Source organism: Ptiloglossa arizonensis, chromosome 6 (assembly GCF_051014685.1).
Source record: "Ptiloglossa arizonensis isolate GNS036 chromosome 6, iyPtiAriz1_principal, whole genome shotgun sequence".
NCBI lineage: Eukaryota > Metazoa > Arthropoda > Insecta > Hymenoptera > Colletidae > Ptiloglossa > Ptiloglossa arizonensis.
Window position 1 is genome coordinate 9653676 of NC_135053.1, and position 25355 is coordinate 9679030.

A 25355-nucleotide genomic window follows, 5' to 3' on the forward strand; every position below is an offset into this window, starting at 1 on the left:
CGCGAATGAAAACAGATTTAATTGATTTACTTGAACAGAATCCGATCGGAGGCAGGAACATTTGCGGTTGAATTCTTCCAACTCCCGTTCCAGGAACACCATTTCCCAGACATTTGTTAATGGAACAGGAAACGCCGAGCACAGTGTCCTAACCAATCCCGACTTCCGTCTCAGAACCGCCGACGCTTCGAATTTTTGGCGACAGCGGACTATTTATTGGGTCACGAAGTTCAAATGGGTCGAATCTCGTCCGGATGAATATTCAACAGGGGTGTCTACTCGAATATTTAAGTAGTCGAATATTACGAATGTCGTCGACTATTTGAGTATTCGAATATCATTTGAATACCATTATTTGAATATTTGAATATAATTATTTGAATATCATTATTTGAATATAATTATTTGAATATAATTATTTGAATATAATTATTTGAATATCATTATTCGAATATCATTATTTGAATATCATTATTCGAATATCATTATTTGAATATCATTATTTGAATATAATTATTTGAATACCATTATTTGAATATCATTATTCAAATATTTGTCTGTTCGAATATCATAATCGAATATTATTAATGGAAGAAATCACACCGTTGTATTTGATTTATATATTTTACAGGCCACGTCGTACTATTCAAATACTATCTACCATCGTTCCACTTGACCAATATATAAAATACTCAAAATAATCGATACTCAAATGACACGCAAATAACAACTTTACGCCCTCAAAAATCGCACGTAAACAAATATTTCAAACATCTGGTCAAAAGTTAACATTAGAAAATACGACGAAACAAGAGCAAACGAGGTCAATTTTGTACCCAATGGCGAGGAAAATGTGAAAAATAGCCTTGTTTATCGCAAACTTCCTTCTTGTTACTTTGTATTACACATCGAGTCGCATCCAAGACAAGATATACTGGATCAACTTCATCCGCCGATAAATCCAGCGGCATATCTGAACGTAGCGCCAAATTTTTACGCAACCTCTATTAAACGAATAGTTCCCAAATAAACAACGTTGGGCACCGAGTCGTGTTAATTCACATCACCGTTTAGCCTTTGTACTAAATATTAACGCACGTACACATTCCACTGACCTACATACGAATCGGGGCAATTTTAACCGTGCAAATATCGCCCGCGTGATTAAACCGAATACTTTTCCAAAATTGCGAAACGTGGCTGCATTGAAAGTATGATAACGCGTATCGTCGAGAAAAGAAGCTTGAATATTTACCGCCGTAAAAATCCAAATTTTCAGGGTCGTTCGAGCGTTTGCTTACAAGCGGAGGATCGTTCACGATGTAGAACCTATTCGAAAAATTACGTACTTTCGACTATTTTTTTAGAAAAATTTCTTTTTCCGATCTACACACGAATCGGGGCAATTTTAACCGTGCAAATATCGCCCGCGCGATTAAACTCAATACGTTTCAAAATTGCGAAAAATTACACACTTTCGACTATTTTTAGAAAAATTTCTTTTTTTTTTCAATCTACGTACGAATCGGGGCAATTTTAACCGTGCAAATATCATCCGCGCGATTAAACCGAACACTCTTTTAAAATTGCAAAAAATTACACACTTCCGACTATTTTTAGAAAAATTTCTTTTTTTTTCAATCTACACACGAATCGGGGCAATTTTAACCGTGCAAATATCTCCCGCGCGATTAAACCGAATACTTCCCCAAAAGTGCATACGAGTGCATCGAAAGCACGATAACGCGTATCGTCGAGAAAAGAAGCTCGAACATTTATCATCGTGAAAATCGGGATTCTCAAGGTCGTTGAGCGTTTACTTACAAGCGAGGGATCGTTGTAGAACGTATTCGGAAAAATTGCGTACTTCCGTAAAGTTTAAAAAAAAAGAAATTTCGCGTTCACAGCGTGGATTCACCGCGGCGTGCACGAGGGCGTCGCGCATTATTTTCATCGTAAAATATCGCCCGACACATCATTGAGAGCGTCAGTTCGCGCAGGAAGAGGCCGATATTTCAGATTTCATTAACACGCGTTTTCTCGCCGGTAGGTATCTCGCGTACATACAAATATAACACGAGTACTCATAAGTTTATTGTGCCACTAAAATCCGGGATCATGCCAGGGAGAGCTGGTGCGGTAGGATTATACGAGCGGTGCCAAGGTGCTGTGTTCGCTCGATGTAAAGAGCAGCGGAATCGTGTAAGAGACTTCCCATATATCATTCGTCCGCTTCGCCGCGCGCTTGTTTATGCCTCGGAGACGTCCGAGTACTCGAAACGTACGAGCAGCCCCGAAATTCGTAGTAAAAATCTCGTCTGGTCGTCGTTAACCGAGTCGAGTACCCGATCGTTCGGGTAACGGTTCGTGTGAAATAAATTACGCGGCTCGAACAGAACCGACGATAGACACGATGTACACGTGTACGCTCGACGTGTTTTCGCAACACCGCGAGTGGTACTTACGCGCGCTTCGATCTAAGAGGGGCCGAGCTTACACCGGGAGACCCACACGAGGCGTCATACGGGCCACGCAACGATTCTTCCTTGAGTGAATCGTACAACTATCGTTGTCGCGTCCGTTTCACCGATAATTGCAAACTGTGCAGGAATTATTGCGCAATATATTCTACCGCGCAACCGTGTTGAACGGCGATAGGGTGTTGGACGATTAACGTGAAACCCGACTCACCGTAGGACGAATCGTTGAGACTGTCGATGATACGTATTATTCGCCTTTTTGACGAGTTTGCAGGTGTACAGAGGGTCCGCTTGCACGTAGGAAGTACCGTAGATACGGATGCTGGACATAAAATGAGAAAAAAGTTTGCATACACGTCCGATACGACTTTGTTGTTAAGTCTCGGTTTATTTTGCGGCGCAGTAATTGTTCAGCTATCGTTGAAGATAGAAAACAAGTTCTACGATAACTACACCGAGGAGATTTTATGAAACGTGCCTAATTTATTTATTATCGAAAGAGTAACCGAGTTAACTTGGTTGGGTACTTTGGGTATCGACGTGCTGGTTAAACAGAATGCTAAGGAAATTTGCCAATGTTCATTCCAACAAATTGTACATTTTAAAACACGCGTAATTGATTCATTATTAAAAGAGTAACTAAGTTAAAAAAAAAAGTCCAAATCAGATACGTTCCATTGGGAACGAAAAGACCCACTGCAATGACGGTTAAATTAAAATTAATAGTTTATTAAATATTAAAATTTTTCGTATCCAGCGTTCGATACGTATTCATGGTGTGACAAAATACTCGGGTATTCGAATGTTTCGATCGACGAAGAAATCGAGTATTCGAATACGAGAAATTTCGATAAATGGTCCTCGAGGTTCCTATACGCTCTTGAAAAGTACGAGCGTACCGTAAATTTTCAGGTAGGTGCACACGCACGCTTACGACAAAAGTGATCACCTAAGTAGACTCGTGATGTCTACATTATTCACAGACAAAGAATATAAATAGCAGAACATCCGGCGGAACGTATGTCGTTTTTGCGTGAAAATTTTACCCAGACGTTAAAGCACGCGTTACATCCAGGGATAAATGGTACCAACAGCTACGGCTCTCTAATTACGACTCCACTAATTAGTACTGCCATCGTGTACGTACAATTAACAGTTTGATAGCTTAATGAGCTTTATGCTCACTGCACCATACAGATGCAACAAATATTTATCTTACGTGTAATGATTCTCCAGCGTTGCGGTCGCGAGGGTGGATGATTCTATGACGAAGACCCTTTCGAAAATAGCCCAGAAAATATCAAATCCCGAAACGCTATTACCGTAAATGAAGAAACTGGGCCACAACATTAATTTCTGATACAAGCTTTCGTTCGTTTTTTTAAAAACGTCAAAGATTTTTCAGACTCGACATTTTGGTCACCGGCACAGAAACCGAGTAAAGGATAATCCGACTAATTTTGCAAGTTTCATCGCGTGGAAATAACTTTTCCCCAGCTAAAAGTAAACTACGATCGGATAAAACTGTCTACAAATTTATTTAATCCTTAAATAGATGCGCAGAGGGCTGTGAAACTTTCAATTTGTTTTTATTTTTTCAGTTATTTTTCCAATTAAATTTTAAATGCAGACAGCAACGCATAATGTACTCGAGTAAGAGTTCAATAAATTCCAGCACGACTACTTGTAAGGACTAAGGAAACTGAAAAATATCAAGGGAGTAATTTTCGTGGGTAACGTGCAATATAAATGTATACATAAATTCGCTGGATGTATTAATGGCGGCAGGAATATATATATATACAGGATGATACGTACATACATGGATATATGTACATATTTTGTAACCTATGGTGAATCCATTAAAACAACCCTTGTGACGTTGAAGGACTTCGAGGGGGACATCAGAATATATAAGGAGGACTAGGTAGGAGCGTATAATCATTGTATATAGATAACACGAACCTTTATTTTATTTTTTAACGTTACGACCATTCCAAAGTCACTTACACGTTTTTTATCGACGTACGATATATATATATATATATATATATATATATATTATTTTATACATACTTTTTGAGGGTTAATTTTTGTCTCACGTTGATTCCATGAATCCCGAACCCTGCTTTAAATACATTATACGCAGACAACACGAACATTATCTGATTTTTCAATGTTGCGACCATTTCGAAGTCACTTACATTTTTGTTGTCGACACGTGGTATATTTTTTTACAGATTAATTTTCGAGGGACTAACTTTCGCCTATTGACTCCGTGAGTTCCTTAACCTTGTCTTTGAATACGTTACATAAATAAGACAAACATTATTTTATTTTTCAATATCGCGACCATTCGCAATGTCACTTACATTTCTTTGTCATCGACAAGTATTATATTTTTCTGCAGATTAATTTTCGAGGGATTAATTTTCACCTATTGACTCCGTGAGTTCCTTAACCTTGTCTTTGAACACGTTACATAAATAACACGTACATTATCCGATTGTTCAATGTTGCGACCATTTCAAAGTCACTTACATTATTGTTGTCGACACGTGGTACATTTTTCACAGATAAATTTTCAAAGAGTTAATTTTCGCCTTGACTCCGTGAATTCTAAACTCTTTCTTCTAATACCTTGCCCATAGACAACACGAATATTATTTTTCAAGCGTACATCAGCTTGAGTGAACGCTCCTATCTGTTTACATCCGTACACCCAACATGGCTCCGAAGTAACAGGGTTGAAAACAAACTTTCACAGTCGCACGAACAGAGAAAGAGAGAGAAAGAGAGAAAACAACAAACACGCGAATGAAAAAAAAGAAAGAGTGCTACGCTACTTCCTCCGAGGAACGAAGTTATCGACATTTCGCTGTAATATTAAAATTTGCATTTTGCATGCTTCGTTAAGTCTCGAGACCTTTCGACGCCATACTCCGGCTGGTCGCCATGAAAGGAACACTTCCGTCATCGCAGGGGTTAAAAATATTCGCTCGGATTGCTCCAGTTTTCCTACGTGGCTTCAATATTTTAATACCTACCACCTGGTCCGGCTCGATTATTTATAATAGCGACGAGAACGGAGTTGTCCCCGCGTCTGCGTCCTTTGGTGTTCCCTCGTCATTCTTTTAATGCAGTTTCGCTCGTAGTTATTGACATCTGACCTATGCACCGCGAATACGTCGATTCTCCTTCGGTTTTCACGCCCGTCCGATCCGTGGCAATCGTACGATCTTTCTTCGTCCGCGCCAAGCGTCGTTGGAGACCCGATAAATCTTGATTACCTCGTCGAAGCCGCACTTCAACGTTTAACGATAAATCCAGCGGGGTTCGATCGAATGAAACTGCGCTCTAAGGTTTTATGAAGGGGATATTAAGGTCCCCTATAAATAACCGTAAATCACGCTACTTATTTAGGCTACCGTGTGTACACATCCACGCGTACCACGAGTCGGTGGATCGTTAACGAATTTCGTCAAGTTTGAATTTCGCGCCGGAAATTGAAAAGTCCCGGTGCTCGTTCATTTGTATTATTACGGCGATTCAGGATCGATCTTTTCGCGAATTTATTACGGTATTCCCGACGATCTGGACGAGAAATACCGTGGTAACTTTCTTGGGTGATTAACTATCGCAAATAATCGTAAATCGTCTTACTTGTTTAGATCGAACTTCGCGCATATTCGTGAGTGCTCGACTAGGTAGCAGATTGATAATGAAATTTTGAAATTGGTGCTTTTTATATTTTTAAATTGACCGAGCTCGATTTAAACTGTTTATAAATTCACCTTTTTTTAATAATGTTAAATAGAAATTAGTCTCGCAGAGAGAAATAATCAAACCTAAGTATAGCGAGTAAGTAGAACGAGAATATGCTGAATATAAAACGTCTGACCCGATACGAATCGTAATTCCTTCCAGGACTGTTCTTTCTTTCTCATTAATATAGATACTCTTTTGTTCGACGAATACGTATAAAAAATCACAAAAGATTGCGTTTCTACATATACTGTCATCGTATAAACACTTATCCACGAATATTGAAAGTTATTAACTAGTGCAAGTTATTAAGAAATTTCGAAAAGTCGGTATCTGCGATCACTGGTATTCTAACATCTACCGTTACAGTTACTTTTCTCGACAACTTATTTTGGTAATCTTGATTGGTGTAATAAAAAATTTGAACAAGTATCTTAATACGTTTAAAATAACAATTCTTCACTCGTGAGAAGACGTTGAAAGTTTCGCGCCGTGAATTATACAAATTTATTACTTATCGTCGCGTTTAAAGTTTATCGTCGCGAAGCATGTTCCACTCTAAAGGACCTTAACAATTTTTGAGAATTTCTACTTCCAAAAGTTTTCTAGAAATTTGTGCGCTATTCCGTTTCTATTTTTTCTTTTCTTTCTTTTTTTTTTTTTGGTATTTCCTCGACTCCAATTTTGCCAGATTTCTGGTAAGAATTTCCACAATTGGTCCTTTGACTCCGAACAATATTTTTTTACGTCCCCGTCCAATTCAACGCGCAGTAATTCGATTGGATTCGGGTCTGGTAGCTGCGGTAACCAATCTATTCCGTGGAACTTCGGCGCAGTCGAAAATATTAAAGCAGCACACGTGAAATCGACCATGGGATCCAAGAATTCGCTGCTACTGACAAATTTGCAATTAACGAATTCTACGCGGTAAATTTTTCGGTACAGTTTCGATCTCAATTTGTTACGAATTTAATTTTAAATTTACGACGATCGCAGCTGCAGTTGCGCTCAATTTCGAGAAACACGTTTTCTTGTAAATCGACACGAAGCAAGTATCGAGTAACACGATTGTTTTATTTTGCACCTTTGAATTTCAACATTTTTATTATTACAAAATTGTTACGCATCATGTCGATCGATAAATGGTTACATTCGTAAGAAGATTTTCATTTATCGAATACGTTAATAGAAACGACACTTTCGTCATTTCAAACAATAAACGACATTCGTATTTTTGTTTTATCAACGCGTTGTTTATTGCACTCCGTGTATCGCTCACCGTCGAATGCAACGATCGACAGAATGATCGATGTTTCCTCAGAAAACCAATGGAACGATAAAAAATAAATTGTTACCGATCGATTTGCATCGGTAGAAGTTGCATTTGTTATTTTACGGCTAGTATTGGCAATTTCGACTAATAACTCAATACTAACACCTTTATTGTTCGTGTCTCGGCTATTCTGTTTCTCGTTTCTCTCGATTATCCGCCAAAATCGTAAATTTACGATTAGCTTTGCAATAGGATTCTTCCGCAGAATTATTCCGCGTGCCGCAGATTAATCGTTGAAACCAATTCTAGTTGATTCAAATTATGCGACGGAAAATTTATCACAATCCGTGCAATTACCGTTTAAATTCCATTACAATTTACAATAGCAAAGACCTTTGTGAATCGTCGTCATTCGTTCGAAATTGAAACGTTCCCACAGTGTTTCGATTATTTTTCGTTTCGAGAATCAACCTGCTCTTTGTCTTCCTCGCAATTATTCGGGTTTTCCCAAATAAAATGACTACTTGCTATATAGTGTACATATATATATATATATACCGCTTAAAGGATCATTTACTCGCGAGAATTCACCACTCTTTTTGCCTCTATTCGTCCCCTCGCTGCAATACAATAATCCCTGAAACTCTACGTATAATCACCATTGTATACTCTTTTTTAATTCACATTTCCTAAAAACGAACAATTAAGAGAACCCGTACAAGCGTTTCCTGGAATAATAAGTATTTTACAAGGTATTGTGTCCACGCGTTCGTTTCCTCACTGTACACTCTTTTTACTCGGAATTTCCGAAAAACGAACAATTAAGGGAACCTGTACAAGCGTTTCCTGGAACAATAAGTATTTCACAAGGTGTTGTTTGTGTCTACGCGTTCATTTTCTCATTAATAGATCGTTTATCGTGTGTGCACATTTTGATCGAGTTAATTCCAGGTGATCCCACTTACAGGAAATGTAACTTTCGAAACGATACTTTCTTGCGTTCGATGAAATATTTTTGAATTCCAACACGTGGGGAAAGAAAATTGAAACGTAACCGAGTAAATGGATGTTTATCCAACCTTTTTTCGGTGTATTGTTGCAAGTAACACGGGTCCCAAATTTCTCCCAATCTTCTCGTTACATCGTCCAACGCGCAAACGGAACAAAATTATCCAAATTCTCGAACACAATTCTCGGTTGCGAGTGAAATTTATTTGTTTCGATTTCAAACGATTCGACCGTGTTTCATAGCTGCTTACGCGCAACCGCGGATGAAACGGGAAAGGAATAAAACCGTTTTTATCCGGCCGGTGTTCGAAACAACCGAATTTTTATATCCGTGCGTCCCGGTAACGCGTTTTCCAATTTTTTTCTTCTTTTTTTCTCTCTCTCTCTCTCTCTCTCTCTGTTTTTCCAGTGCCTCCGGGACAGAAGGAAAATCGTCAGTCGTGCAAACACATTTAGACGATTTTAATGAATCGAACCAATATGTACGAACTGCAAATTGACGGGACAAAACGCGAAACGCTTAAAACGAGTTCCGTAAACCATGGAAGTACTCGCCGTTTGATTGCAATTAAGTGAATCGAATAATTTTACCAAATAACCTACTCGATTTAATAAATTGAACGCGCTGTCCCGAACCTTGAAAGCAGATGGCCGCTTCCAGCGATTTTATTATTTTAAAATGCACTCTCGGCGTTCGATAACGCGCGTACCATATATATGTTTGTCTTGCGATCGGAACTCGATGTCGAAACACCTGTATTAACGTCCGGCTGCTTCGAAATGAGATCTCGGTGAAATTTTAATAAGCGCGTCACCCCGCGGATTAAATTAACGCTCGTAGTAGCGAGGGACACACTCGAATCCCGAGATGCATTCGGATGTAAAATATCGATCGATAACGCGATCGTGTTCGCGGGATGAACGGGATCCACACCGATGAAAGAATCCCACCGGTGACAAATTGAACGCGGCTGAAGCGAACTGTACGCATTTCCGTCGTGACGGAAGCTCTCCTTCAGACCTTCTTAATTCGTCCAATAGTTTCGAGGAGGCGAGCTTCCCCGTCTTATTTAATTCGCGTTGATACGCGCTTGAATCAAATCACGGATCTCGAGAGGACGGATGCTGTTATATTTGCCACGTGGCCGTGGCTTTCACAGCGAAACGAATAAAAGGGAACCGAATCGGTAAATATATCGAAAAAAATATTTATACGTTTCTCACTGTCCCGTATCGTATATTTGTATATTTTTCACTATACCGTATCGAATATTTGTATATTTTTCACTATACCGTATCGAATATTTGTATATTTTTCACTATACCGTATCGAATATTTGTATATTTTTCACTACACCGTATCGAATATTTATATATCTTTCACCATGATATATATTCACGATACCATATTGAATAGATTTGTATAATACAATATACATTACATAAGTTGGGATATTTAAATAAGACTGCCTAAATGTCTCCGTTGCTTTCGGATATACGGGCATACTCCCGTGGGAAATGTTTAGGCGGTTTCAAGGGGTAAATACGATGATGGGGAAAAATATCCCTCGAGGTTATTTTTTTTCTTTCGAGACTCAGAGTACATCCATGTTTTCTTAAATGGAACTTATACTTTTTTCTTCTCGGACGCCCGTAAAAAATAAAGAGGCAGCCAGATTGAACCACAACAAACGTTATATGTATATTGTACGTGCTAGTTGTTCCAGAGTGACGATTTTAAGTAAAAGCTTTTGAGAATGAGAATTTTCACGATTATGTATCGGTAAATAATTGTGTACGGATGATAAGGGCTAAATTTATGTAACGTTTGTACGCAATGTTGAGAATCTGATTCGCGGTGGTGTTGGTTTTTAATTTGGTACCACGTTGAAGAAATAAATTTCAAAAGAAAAATGACAATCGTGAAAATTCGCATCCAAAAGCGTTTACTTAGAAATAACCAGCTCGTACGTTTTACTTATAACAGAACAGGCTGATATGCAAATACATTCCCAAGATTCTGGTCTATCTACGACCAAATGGCTTCGCTTCGTTGAATAACTTCGATTTAATTTTATTCTTGGCGCTTAAAGACACGGTTTGCGAACATCTTTCGGTTATAAATTTATGAATTCATTAACATCGGGCGAGCTAGAGTCGATTAACGGTTGGCCGCTGCGTTTCTGTGTTATTAACATATTCATTTGAGCAGGTAAAGAAGCAAAGAGTTCAATTTCAGCAAACGTAATAAATAACGATTTTTTCACGATGTAAAGTTTCCACGATTTAAGTTCACGGTGTTTCCAAAAGAACGAAAACCATCGGTTTATTGTTTGAAAACTCATCTCATCCTGGGGTATCGCGCGCGTTGTCGTAAACAAAAAGTTGAAATTTTCTTCAACAAAACTGTGTCGAGTACATCAATATTCACGTGGCGAGATAAAAAAAATAGTTACGTAACGCAGTAGCAGAAGGTGAATTTAAAACGCGGGAGATACGTTCGACGATAAATTAAAAATAGTTGAACGAACTTAAAAAATGTAATTGTACGTTTTTTTTTTTTTTAATTTTGATCGCGTTAGTCGTTCTTGTACATTGCGGAAGAATTTCTTACACGGCTACAGAATTTGTTGTCCGATCAAAGTTTGAATTTATCGCGCGATATTCGAGTATCTTTTCAGAGCGAAAGTTTAAATTTTGAAATACAGACATCTGTGCAGACAAAGAAATAATATCGATTAATCAAACATTTTGAGGAAACATGTGTTTCAATGTCGATAAACTTCCATTGACGTTTGTTCGCGCGAGTATTCGCCGCTCCGTATTTATTATCTCTTCGCTTCTAGTTTTCTTCCTACCGATCATGCACTATTGTACAATAACAATGGTGTATGATCGATAGTCGTCACGTTCTTATCATTTCTGGAACGCTTATTTGAATATCTATTGTGTCGTGGCAACGTGTACCGAAATGGCGGCTTCGATATTTTAGAATACAAGTGGATATTTCGACTCGTTACAATAAACGTTTCTAATCGTTTTAATGCAATATTCAAAGTCTATCGCAAAATATAATCGCGTGTAACGCGTGTCAATTGTAACAAAATCGTTTCTTTTTACAATGTGTTGAATAAATTTCAAGTTGATACCTTGAATAGCTATCGTACGGTAATATATATAATAAATTGGATTATGTTTCAGCCTAACGTGTAATTCGTTAATTACAGCGATTTATTTCGAATATCGCACAGCGCGTAAAATATTTGTTTCTTGCGTTTATTTCGCCAATAATTTATTTACATTTATTTCTTTATTTACCAACCTGTTGCAACGAATCACCGATTTCTATTATAAAATAATTAATAAAAATACGTTATTAACGAGACGCAGATGTTTCATGGATACATCCGATTGGCTGAAAATGTAAAGTCGGCTGGTAATACGTACCTCGTAACCCCTGTGGGTTCTCGTTACGCCTTTACCGACAAATTAATGGCGATACTGAGTATTTGGATGGAATAGCAGAAGGAACGATGAGACTTTCTGTCGTCTCTTATCTCTATATTCACAGAAATGTACAGACATAACCGCGAATAATCTAACTTACACGAATGCTGTAACTCGTATATTTTACCGTGACTGACGTTGATTGAAATACCAAGAGAGTTTGTCAGAGCTTGAATGGAATAATTGACATTAAAGTTTATGTTCCCGTACATTCGGTGTAGGTGGAGCAATTTTTCCATAAAAGATGACACGAAAAACCTCCTACTTCTCCTACCGATTGTAAGAACTGTTCCCCCGTTTTATCGAACCGATGAAATATATCCATCGACCGAACTGCAAGAATGATCGATCCAGCGTTATTAAAAACGTTGCACGGATTTCGTTTCTCCTAATTAGACGAGAAGTTTACACTTAATTAATATCCTTCGAATTTGAAATTCAAATGTTCGCGCACCTGTCGTGTTCGAAGTCCTGAGATCGGTTTCGTATTCATGAACCCTTTCAAACCGGACGCTAATGTATGTATACGTGACACTTTAAAGTCGATAATTTTCTGATGTGCGATATACAAGGTGATTCAGAAGCATGTGTCGGGCAGTGAATCCGCACGCTACGATAAATAAAAAAAAAAATGTATTAAAGTGGTTCTGTGTGCCCCGGTTTTCGAATTTTAAACGATTGAAAAACACTTTTATTTCGACATTTTTATTACCGGTTTGAAATTTATAATACACGATAAAGGACACCGAGAATCTACTGTGCAGAGCTGAGAAGTTGACCTTTGGTAGAAATTGAGAATCGTATCGGTTGAAACGTTTTAATCGTCCTTTAAACACCTACGACTAACAATAAACAAAAATGATGCTCGATGTTATCCAAGTTCTTCTCTAACACCAAATCTTCTTAAACCAAATGTCATCTTTCCAGTTCCCAACTATACACAATCTGCGAGAAAGAATACAAAATGGATTCTATTGGTGAAACATTGAACACATTCTTCGATCGTTTGTAACTCGAAAACTAAGGTATATAGGACACACTGGATTGTAGACATTTATTTCTTAATCGCTCTATATATTCACACACGTGCCTTATGTGTGCACATATATTGGTGAAATTGTCCAACGAACAATTATAGTACGCACTAATCACTCGAGACTGCTTAAAAGAGAATGATCAGTGAACAAAACTCGAGCGAGAACTCGAGACACAATTGTTCCAATCGATGATTATCCTCCGAAGGAGTATGAAAAGAATTCCTCCATCCGAACCACTGAACGTGGATCCTCCGATTTTTCCATCGAAATGACTCAGGTGACCGCGTATTTCAATTATCGCAGCTCGCGTTGCAAGCTCGTTCGTTACATTGTGTTGACAAGTAGAAGAGATGGTCACTTAGCAACGGGTAAAGCTGGAGGTGGAAGTAAGAGTAATAACCATAATTAATGGAGGTATAGTGTGTAAGGGTTCCTTCTTATCGAATTGATTAACTCGATCGTTGCATGAATCTCGATACTTGCAGGAATTTTTAAATCCCGTTTCCCCGCGATTATCGAGATTTGAGTTCCATTATCTTCGAGAGAGTTCAATTTCGGTAAACGAATGCCTCGCCTAATTCTCGTGGCAAAACCTACGAAATTATTCAAGATACGAAACCACCGAACCGAATAATAAAGAAAAGTCTGCACGTGCCTGGATGTACAGTCGATCTTGATGCGGAACATTCCGCGATACACGATAACGTTACTTTATTCATTATGTCGCGATTAAGTCGCGAAAATACTCCATCAACAGACCACGATCCTTCGGCGAGATTTCGTTGAAATATATATTTTTCTTTATCGCAGGTCTCATAACACGCTGGGATTCATTCTGTTTCAGGGGTACGAGGGGTCCCTGCTGAAAGTCACGAGTAAAAATGGGAAAACAGCGTCGGTGAGTCATTTTCCTTGTTCATTCTTTTTCTTTCTTTTTCTATCTTTCTTTCTTTTTTTTTTTCTTTCTTTTTAAATTACCAGCCACATTTTACGATATTTATCCGCGCTCTTTTAACGCGACGATGGATCTGTCCTAGTTTTCCTTTTCTAGCGCGAAAAGGGTAGCTCCGGTCAGTACTATAGCTATTTACCATATTCGTTTACCGAAAAAGAGGATTCTTCCGGAATACATCGATTTCCTTTTACGATTCGCGGAGCTTTTCCATCGTATGGGAACAAATCGACAAAGTATCGAGATTCCCTCGCGATTATTCGCCGGTAAGAAAACAAATGGGAAAACTTGCAAATGGAAACTTTCGAGATCGAATTTTCCTCTGAACGCGGAGAGCTTGCACGATTTCGATCATTTTTACCTTCCCCCCCTTCGAGTCGATTCGTTGAAACGAAACAAGTGCTCGCGTTCGGTTCTTTGATTTTCACCACAAACATTTGCTCACCTACTCGCCGTACAAACCTTAAGAACGATTCCTCAAGGTCGGCGATTTATCTTCTTTCTCTTTCGTGAATTTTATTAACGCTTGTTCATTCGAAAGAAAGGTAACGTTTAATCGTTTTAAAGAGAGTTAATACCCATCCGTTTGAAAAAGAGTTAACACTCGTTCGTTTTAAAGAATTTTAACACCTATTCGTTTTAAGTAGAGTTAACGCGTACTTTAAAGAAAGTTAACACTTTATCAACAGTTAAATCAACTTTATTCGCGATTAATTCGTTTGTGTCCTTCGTCCTTTAACTTATCTTTCCCGGAATGTAGGTCGCTGGTAATTTAACGCAATCTTCGATAGCAGGAATAAGATTGAGAAAAGTCTTATAATAATACGAGTTTCTTTGTTAGAGAGGGAGAGGGCCTTTTGTTAAAAGAGGAGAAGATCGAATGAAATGATAATTTAACCCAATTCTTTGAAAGCATAACTTGTCTGAAATTTATTATCCGGCTCGCTTGAGCTCTTGTTTCCTTAGACGCAATTCATTTGTGTATCCTGGGAACCAACAAGCGTAACCGTTCGTCGCAAAATAGTAATTAATATCGCTTCACGATATCCACGACTAGATTACCAAAACTGTCAACAAACATTGTCATTGTCAATAGCGCTGCATCGAATGCACGAGTACCAGAACATCGTTCGCCAATATTTTACCTGTTATATCATATAATTCAATAATACCATAATGGTGTTGTACATTAACGGTGATAGAATTAGTCAGATGTGAGCAATGTTTAAACTGTGTATTTATCGATACAAAAATGTCAAACAGATTGTGAGAAAAACACAGTGTATAGAAAAAAACTTATCCTCACTGCTGAATCGATCACTGGTAAAAGAAGCTTGTGTGATAAACGCTTACATAGAAAGTATTTATAAATGTATATAAAAATTGAACGGAGACAGTCTTACAGAATTTAATAACAAAACGTTCGTACTCTTGGTGTATTCCGTAACACGAGTATCTTCAGAATAATATTGTCACCAGTGCGGTCGAGTATACTCGAGGGTAGCACTTAAAAGGTTACAGTAAGTATTCACAAACAAAAAGAATCCCAGACATAAGTTGAGCATAGTACAACCAATACTCAAGATACATTGTTGTGAATACAAATCTTACTACACTTGCAATGTGTAACAATTGAAATCAATCTTACAACTTTCTTACGATTTAAGTGATATTTTAAATAAAAAATTACTATTTTAAACGGTCGATTAAAATTTATGCGTTGTTATTACACATTTTGCGAATGTCTGGATACTTACCCTATCGACACCAACCTTTCTTCGATGCAGACGACACGTTTTTCATTCAAAATAGAATAACACGATGAAAAGACAATTGTGCATCAACATTTAAGGGTTCGTTGTAAATAAAAATCTTCGATCTTCGTATTCACGGTAATCTTAGTTGCGTGAAAGATTTGCCAAACAATTGAGAACGGTTTGAAATTTTTCAATTTTGTTAAAAGAAACCATCTTCGCTTTTTCAATCATTTCCTGTTGTAAGAGAATTTTCCAAAAAATTTAAACTCGGGGACATGAAATTAGAGAGTTCGATTTTTGAAACAACTCCGTGAAGATTAACGTACGATTACTTTTCAAAAAATTACAACAATTCAAATATTGATAGCGTTTCTAGCCAAGAGTCCGGAAACTTGACCAGTAATATACATAAAAAATCGAAACGTAGCTAATCCGTGATCGCAAATTTGCCAATACAGATCACGATATATTTATTATTACCGTGTGGCAACACAAAATCCATAGAAACAGCAAAACGTTCAAGAAGAAAATGACAATTTACATTAATAGCTTGAACAGTGCTATTCAGTTAAGTTCCAGGAACGGTAAAAAAAAAATACAACAAGAGTAACCGAAGTGAGCAGCAGGTAAAAACTGCCACACCTGGCCATCCACCGATCCATTGACGTTCATGGGGAAAAAACTGAAGCTTCAAGCGTTTTTCCTCGGAGAAAAATTACTTAGCAATGAAAATACTGTACAAAGAGTAAAAAACTCGACCGAATTAACTTGACCAACAACCATCACCGTAACATCAACTACCACTGTCAATCTTGTAAGATTCCAACCTAGGTCGTTTCGACGTTTAAATTAAAATAATTCCTACTTGAACTCGACTATTTTTACCATTCGTAGACTAATTTCCCTCGACGTGAAGCGAAGCGATATCAATAAACATCTTTCTCACTACGAACGACTATTATTTCGCACCATACCGAGCAACAATTACTTCGATCGATAATTTTAAATATATATATATATATATATATTGTATATAACCGTAGAGGGCTAGAGTGAGTAAGAAAGGGTTAGAATTCCGAAAATAAAAGTCCGCGGTACCGTCACGATGGCTGTCACGAACCGAAGAAAAACGAAGTTCCCGGAGCCACCGGCCGTTACGTGACTCACGTAACGCGGAAAAACACCTAATCGATTCCGCGGGCAAAAAAATACGTCAATTTTATAGCTCCGCGGAAGCCATCGCGCCGACTCGGGGGCCCCGGGCATATAATCCGGCGAGATAACATTAATTTATGCGCCGCCAGTGGAACCGGTGCACGCGACAATGTTATACCGTTGACGCTATAAAATCTCCACTCCGTTAAAGCATTAACGTGGCTGTCCTCCCCTGTGCGCGGCTCGGCCGCTTCTGCCCTTTACCCGCGTCCCGACGCTTTCTAAAATAACGCCACAGGGATGACGATATCGATCTGGTGGCAAAGGAATGCGCTCGCTCGAAGGATGCCAAATGACGTCACACGCGCCGAACGAACACGATCCCCGATGGCTCTCGACGGATGCTCCCGATGGATGGACCCTGTGTTCTCGGTGCTCGTCACCTGGAAATAAATAGAAGAAAAAAAGAAAGAAAAGAAAAAAAGAAAAAAAAATTGCAAACGCACGCGCGATTGGAAATTCTAATAACGCCTATGGCTCCGTGGGATAACGAACGAGATCGACGAAATCGAGCACGGGAGCATCGCGTTTCGTGCGATCAAGCCTTTACCGACCCTCGGTCACTGGCACTGTTCGGTACGAATCGATACGAGACAGTTTCAACCACCATTTGTTTGTTCTAATTACCACTTCGTCGCAACCGAGCAAATTGCATTTCCCGCTCAGTTTGAATTTCGCGGAAATATTCGCTCGTTGCTTTCTGCTACAGTTTCTTTTTCAAGAAATTCGAAGATTGTGTTAAAATTGACGGGGATAGCGGTGAACACGAGAGAATTGTTTGCACGCGTATCGGGTCGTTTATTATCGGAGGTTTTTCATTGATTGTTCGCGGTCATCTTTGAAATGTTCGTTTAGGAATCGTGGAAGATAATAGAGTGGAATAATTTGGGTTTTTCGTAGATATCGAACTTCCTCTTGCCATTTAACATTATTCTGCTATCGTTGTTCATCTTGAAAATCCATAAGTATAATTGTTAGGTATAGTCATTAAACGCATATAAGCCATCTTTGATTCTACTATAGGGTGTACACTGGTCGACTGAGAGTTTACAGCGTACAGTATTCAAAAGGTTAATAAATTGAAAATACTACACAAGTAGAGGTCAAGACTAACGTTATATTTATATTTTATTGGCTCAGGTCTAAACTTGAACAATATTTTCATTTGGGGAAAAGGAAAAATATAAACTTCTCTTTACTTTTACTAAAACCATTTTCGTTTAATTAATACGTAATTTTCCACTCGTGTATCTATAAAAGAAACTATTAAATTAAATAGTCTCTCGCATCACTTTTAAAAAATATTAACTCGTTCGTCAACGTTTCCATCCTCTTCGAGAATCTTTTTCACCGATCATATTTACTCGCTGCGTTTCTAATTTAATAATCGAATCGAGATTTCGAATTTCAGTACAGATTACCTTTACGTGCAAACATTATTTCACAAGGTGTCTTTCACAAATAGTTACAATAAAGATACAACGTAATCGAAGAAAAACTTCCCCGTACGCCAATAAGAAAAATGATCGATACTCAATTATTGTAGGAATTTTATTCAATTAGTGGTGCTGATGGTTATACAATAAGGGTGAATAAAGTTCTAGGATACACGTGTATTGAATGATGTAATAGTAGGAAGAAAATATTATTAACGGAACACAATTAATAACTACGCTGACTACGTTAACTGCGCTGACTACATTGACCACATTGACTACGCTAACTACGCTATTCTTTCGTGACGCGATACGCTTCGACGTTTTTCTTTCGCACCTTACATCCTCACACGCGTTCATTCTCTTTCAATCTAATTCTCAATCTCTTTCACTCTATACGTCTGGTCACGTACGCCGAAAATTTCCTAGCACAGCTCTATCTCAATCGCTCCTCTTTCACACTTGGCTCGCTCGTCAATTCCAAACACTTCGGATTCTTTCCGGACAACACGCAATTCCTTTCGTTCTCTCGCATTACCACATTATTGAAATTTAATCGATGCTCTCGGAAAGTGTTCCAAAAGACTATTTCATAGGTGAATAAATAAATGTTTTCACTCGAGATCCGTTCCCATTATCCAATGGCGTGAAATCGCGTCTCGGATCGTAGAGTAAATAAATTCGCGTTCGTTTCCATTGTCCGACGCCGATCGATTTTAACTCAATGAAGCGTGGAACAGTACGACAATGTTTAGTACTTTATCACGGTTACCGGATGAAATTTCTAGATTCTACGTTTTTTTCTTTTTTTTTTTTACTTCCTCCTTCGAGTGAAATTCGTGGAGTCGCTCAAGTGGCAAACAACACTTTCCACTCTTTCCTTTCACGGATCCGTATGAATCTTGTCGTTTAGCTTCACTGATGCTGACTGACGCGACATTCATGAATTTCACTCTTATACCAAGTTCGCGCATTTTTCTCTGTGCAAGTTTCACCTGTCTCTCGAGGAATCTGCGAAAATCCTGCTTTGAATATTTTTCATTCCGCGTTACGAGCACATCGTTACAAGCACGTTCCATGAATTTACAACATTGTCCACCAAGTGGAAATTTTCAATCTTCGGTTGAAACAAACGCAAACACTCGTTATACCCATCTATTTCGTAACACTGTACTTTTACAGTTAAAAATTAAGAAGACGAAAACGTAGGACTGCACAGTGCAATCGCATAATGCAGTTATAATGCAGTTTCAAGTTTCGTTGGCGATTCTGTACTCGTATCGTTATTTCATTTTTTATATTGTTCCATTGAAGTTCGATCGATTGTATAATAAATAAAGATTATTAGCAACCACGTCACGTATAAATTAACGATAAAGTTAAATAACATTGTACGGTCCGATATGCTACAGAAAATTGATCACATCTAAACGCGATTACTTATCCAAAGCTTCCTTGATACTTCCATTGAACTACGACTACTCGATGCTTTCCATCGAACATTAGAATCATTATTTCTCGTTATTACTTCCAACGTTGAATCCATTCTCGGTAAAATTTTCAAATTCGAACATATTCTTTCGCATAGACCGTACTCGAGTACAAACCCTATTCGCGATACAAGTTGCGTTCCATTTACGTTTAAAGCTTCGCGCTGTAACGTCACCGTCCTTTTTTTACACCGTATCTACCCTAAGAAGGGATTGTTTCGAAACGCGTAGAGAGTGCATTTAGAAATAAAATTCTTTATTCCGTTTAATTGATATTTGAAAGGAACACTTCTGCGTACCTTTAAGAAAGTCCTCGTTCTCATGCTAAGCCGTCACTTCAGTTCGAAACAAGGAACCTCGTTTAACAATTACAGCCCTTTGCGCCCGTAGCCGTGCAACAAATACAATTTCTTCTAGCTTCTAACTTCTTGTTTCCCAGGGAATCCCGGCGTCCCTTTCGTATTCTCTTTGCTTCCGCTCGAAACGTCCGAAACGAGCAAAGTAAACTTTAAATAAAGGAAAAATGAACCTCGTTCGCGAATTACATCAATTTGCGTTGCAACACTGGGAAGAATGCAATTTATTCGTTTCCACCGTTACCCCACCGCCAACCGGTACCAGGGTGAGTACAGGGTAAAAATAATTCGTCCCATTTGCATGTACTTTTCGAAACTTTTACATCTCGTTGCGACGAGTGCCGCCATTTCTCGAAGACACGGAAAACGTGTATCGTACAAAGCAACTACCACTTCCTACCCTCGATTCGATCCGTCTCGGGTTTTCTGCGAGCCTCGTCCCACGAAAATGCTGCACTAGTCCGCGACATTGTAATTTTCCAACCCTTCGATTATGCGGAATTGCACGCCGAGCAATACCTTTGCGTCAAGTGCAACATGCATAATCGCGTATGTGCACTTTTCCGCGGTCGGGCTCGCGTTATGCAAACCTCTTCCCGACGAATGCTTCTCCCCTCGTTCGTATCATTGACAACGGAGCTGAGCATTTTCTTTTTTTTTTTGTGGATAAATATTTATCCTATTTTAATACCAGAACAACCGATGGGGTCGATTTTACCCGTTTTTGAGATTTCTTTTGGAAATTACTTAATCGTTAACGGTGTCTTTGTCTACAATATTCTTGGACAATTATCGAAATAGACAATTAATCGTAGCTGTAAATTAATTTGCCATTTCTTGATCTAACTTCGTAGGTATGTGAAGGTTTAAGATACAAATAGCAATACGTTCAACGTTGGTAGTTCCAGTGTTGATAAACTACCCTCGAGAAAGTACAGAAAGAATCGCGATAGGAAACGTTGCTACGCGAACCTTTTGTATTTGAAAAATGCAACTTCTAACTCGAAAAGAACCCGTGCTCGATAGCTAACCAACCAAGTAACTAACTTTTAAGTTACCCTCGAATTTTACTCGCCCGACAATATGCATTATTCATTTTCGTGTTCGTAGTTCTCAGCAAAGTCAGAAATACGATTTAAAGTATTGAGAACGGAAAAAAAGAAAGCACGGCGTACTTGCTTAATTAGAATTTGTAAAAATTATTTACCGCGTGGTGTAATTCTTGGATTCTCCACATTTTATTATTAATTTATGGTATTTCGATTCTTATCGAACTTCGATGTATTGGATTCTTTTTTCACCGGACTCGAGTAATATACTCGTATATCTTCGGAGAATTAAATGTACCAAAGTAGTGTCCTGTTTAACAATATTTACCAGTATTTGTCGCTATTCGTTCAAACAACGAATCGAAGGATTAAAATTATTATTTAGATAAAAGATTCAATAGAATACATTTTTAATGAAATAAAAATATATTCCTCGTGAGTATTTGTCGTTTATTATTCATAATCTCGTAAGCTGTTAGTCGTGTCGATGTATTATTGCCACATTAGGTATACGATGATTTGGATCGATGCGATATAAAAGCTTTTTTTATGCGCCCTTATCTGCGAACGAACTAATTAATATTCAGTGGCCAGGAATAATCATAGAATTCGTTGTGTAGGAATTGAAAATCAATCTCAATTGCGTGAGATTGATAACCAATATAGCTCTGGTAACTCTAAAATAATGCGCAGAGCACCTGTCACGTTGAAGTCACATAAATATCCTAATACTCGGTGAAACATCTTTCGAATATTCCAGTCGAATTTGACGGAGAAGCGGAGCATATTTGTGTCGTGCGAGCGATCCATAAAGGGGACGAAATCCTATGATCGTGAATGACACAGTTCCGCGATTAACGCTTCCGGTAATTTTGGGAAATATTAATGGATATCTTTAAATTAGATGATCGATACGGTACGCTACAGATTGACGACTTTGTATTTTCATCCTCTACAAGGATATATTATAGATAACGCAATCCACGTTTCTATTTTGAAAACAACATCAACGATGTCGAAATCTCGATAAACGATCTTGAAGAAAGAATTTTCTCCATTCCTATATTTGTCTCTTCGAACAGTTAAATTTTATTTCGAACAACTTTTCACATACTCGCGAACAATAGAGATATTTCAATTGCTCGTTCTCTGTGTGCAATAAGACGAATTGTTTACAATTAAGAACAGATCTTGTAATTCTCATCGAAAGAAGAGTTTCGAACTTTTTTCGTCGCTCGAGTGAAACAGATTCGATAATTTTGACAATATATTTTTACGATTGCGGTAAAATCGAAGAGACCGTGTGCACGTAAATCCGTACGAGGAGAAATGTCAACGGAGTTACGTACTTGGATTTACTAGCCTAGGAAAACATTGAAGAAACAAACATGAAAATTGATTGTTCTCCAGACAGCGCACGAAAAACTATTAACCTACATATACGACCACCACAATGGACGTATTGATAAAAATGGGCACGGCGAAACAGTATATTACGCTTGGGAATTCTGTGTTCCGATAAGAATTTCTGGAATGCAACGTGTCACGAAATGAAAATCAGAAACGATATTTGCAGCGAGAAAAATGAAATGGTTTGCGACGATACTGCACAGAATGCTACAGGAAGGGAAATAATCGAGGAAATAGGATCTTGGTTACCAATAAGATTTGACTTCGCGATTTCAAGTTTACGCGGCAAGTTTCATAAAATTGAAAACAGTCGAAACAACTTTAATAATTGTGAAATCCTCTAGAAGCAATTGCTCGAACGAATTTGATCTCGAGTCACGTTTTGCTCGATTTTTTCGAGCAAATGTTACACACAACGATAATTATTTGTTTACGAGTATCTGCAGTCGTATTCGGGTATAATTGAATAGATAATTAAAAGGCACCGATTTAATTAGGGTTAAACTTAATAATAGTATATCGTTAACTATCGCCCTTTATGTTACAGATAACATTATCGTTGCTTTATTCTCTATTTTGTTACCGTTCTGTTGTATTCTTTTGTGACCGACGTCTAACAAAGACGTATTATTATTGCAACTATCGTTATTATATCATACGTTTCGTTATCCACGCGAGAGATAAAATTTACATCGAAGGGAACGATTCGATAAATTTCAATAAACCATGGAAAATCGATATCAATCGCAGTGACTCCATTTATTCGAAATTACAGAACCGGTAGGCAACATTTATTTTAATAACCCGCCGGAAAATTCCTTTGCGCGCCATTAACCGTTTCGTGTCGCGATAAAATTTATTTGCCAATACAATTAGATCTTTGTAACATAATTTTACAGAACGTACACAAACACAATTTGGTCGCATGCCGGTGGCATTTCTGCGAATTCGATGTTATCGGATTTTGATTCTGCAACGACGATAAGATTTTATAGAAAATGGCGTATCTTGCTTCGTGATCGTTGGCAGAGCCAACATTATCGTAGGAATAAAATGAGCGCACGACATGGTTAACAGATATCCCTGGCTACCACACTGTTAAACTGATTATCTAGTTGGAACTGCGTTTTTTATTTTTCAAGCTGCAAAACATCCGTTCTTCGAATAACTGAAAAAAATTCGCGACACTTTTCATCAGAAATCCTTGTGTATTCTACAGCAGTTTCAAAAAATATTCTTACACTGTATTATAAGGAAATTCTTCTTACCTGTAAGATTGATTTTTATGAAAATACACGTAGAACATAATAGAAATCTTTTCTACACATATACAGAAATCTTTTTGTCTACAGGAAATTTCTTTAAGAAGGTGAAATCAAGTCTCGAAGGTTTTAATATTTTTTTATTTTTTTAATGCAACCTGTCTTGGGACCTTTTTGTATTTGAAAAATACAAAAAGTTGTATTTGAAAAATCGAAAAGAAAGTGGTACTGTAAAGTCTGATTTCAATCGATTTTACACGAGCTTCATGAAAACTTGCAACGACTTTCATTTTCTCTATAACTTCGTAATCGTGAGAGATGCAACAAAAATTCTCCTACAAAGAATATTCAGTTTTTAATGCTCCATCGTTAAACTGTGAAACTATCTTGATTTTATCCGATTAAATTTTTCACGGATAAAAAAAATTATGTCACGTGCAACACAGTATGCTTTACATGCGCACAAACTTACATTAAAATCAGACTTGTACGTTATTGGAATTTCCTTATAATATACCGTACGGATACTTTTTTGATCCACTGTACGTTACTGGCGCTTCTCAGCAAACATTTCTCGATCCGAAACCCTGTATCGATTCTCGTGGCAAACGCGTAGAAATTTCTTCGTCGATGTCCCTTGGAAACTTACTCCATGAAAGGGACGTTGAACGGACGATTCGTTTCCTCGTGAATTACAGGCTTCTCGAATCACGTCTCAGGAAACCACGGGTGAACCTGCGAGCAACGTCGAGCCAGAGAGCCTATTCAGTTACGTTTAACCATCGAAAGCTGATTCGTCCCGTGGAATATACAGTCTGCGCTTCCTACCATAACATCCCACATGTTTCGTTTTCACGGATATTGAGCGATAAGCGTAGAGAAATCGTGAATGCAGTTTTGATGGAACAAAGGTATTCGCGTCTACCGCCTCTTCTGTAGATTAACCGAGTATTCTATTGAATTGTTCGCCCGTTAAATCTCCAAGAAGATATTAACATCCGTTCTTTGAGAAGAAATTTTCTTTCACCGTGCGTTTCTGTCCTTGGCCCACAAAAGACATTTAATTCGGTACGTACATTATTCGAAACGCGTAATTGCGAAAATGAAAAATTAATTTCTTGAAATCCGGTAGGTGTGCAAGTTTAAAACTTGAATTAAGAATTAATTTCTTAAAATCTACCGGGTATACAGATCCGAAACTTGAATTGAAAATTAATTGCTCAAAGTCTACTGGGTGTACAGATCTAAAATTTGAATTGAAAATTAATTTCTTAAAATCTACTGGGTATATAGGTCGAAAACTTGAATTAAAAATTAGTTCTACAGTGGAACGTCCCGCTTATTAAAATTAAAAATTA

The 25355-nt window shown here is 37.9% G+C and overlaps 1 protein-coding gene across 2 annotated transcripts in view; it reads left to right on the top strand.

Moving 5' to 3' along the window:
• Positions 1 to 25355, top strand: part of LOC143148470 (protein couch potato) — a 208243-nt gene that overhangs the window by 138086 nt on the left and 44802 nt on the right. For both annotated transcript variants that reach the window (XM_076314830.1, XM_076314828.1), the window contains exon 3: positions 13915 to 13968. In XM_076314830.1, the coding sequence (XP_076170945.1) occupies positions 13915 to 13968 (54 nt within the window). The remainder of the gene's footprint in view (positions 1 to 13914; positions 13969 to 25355) is intronic.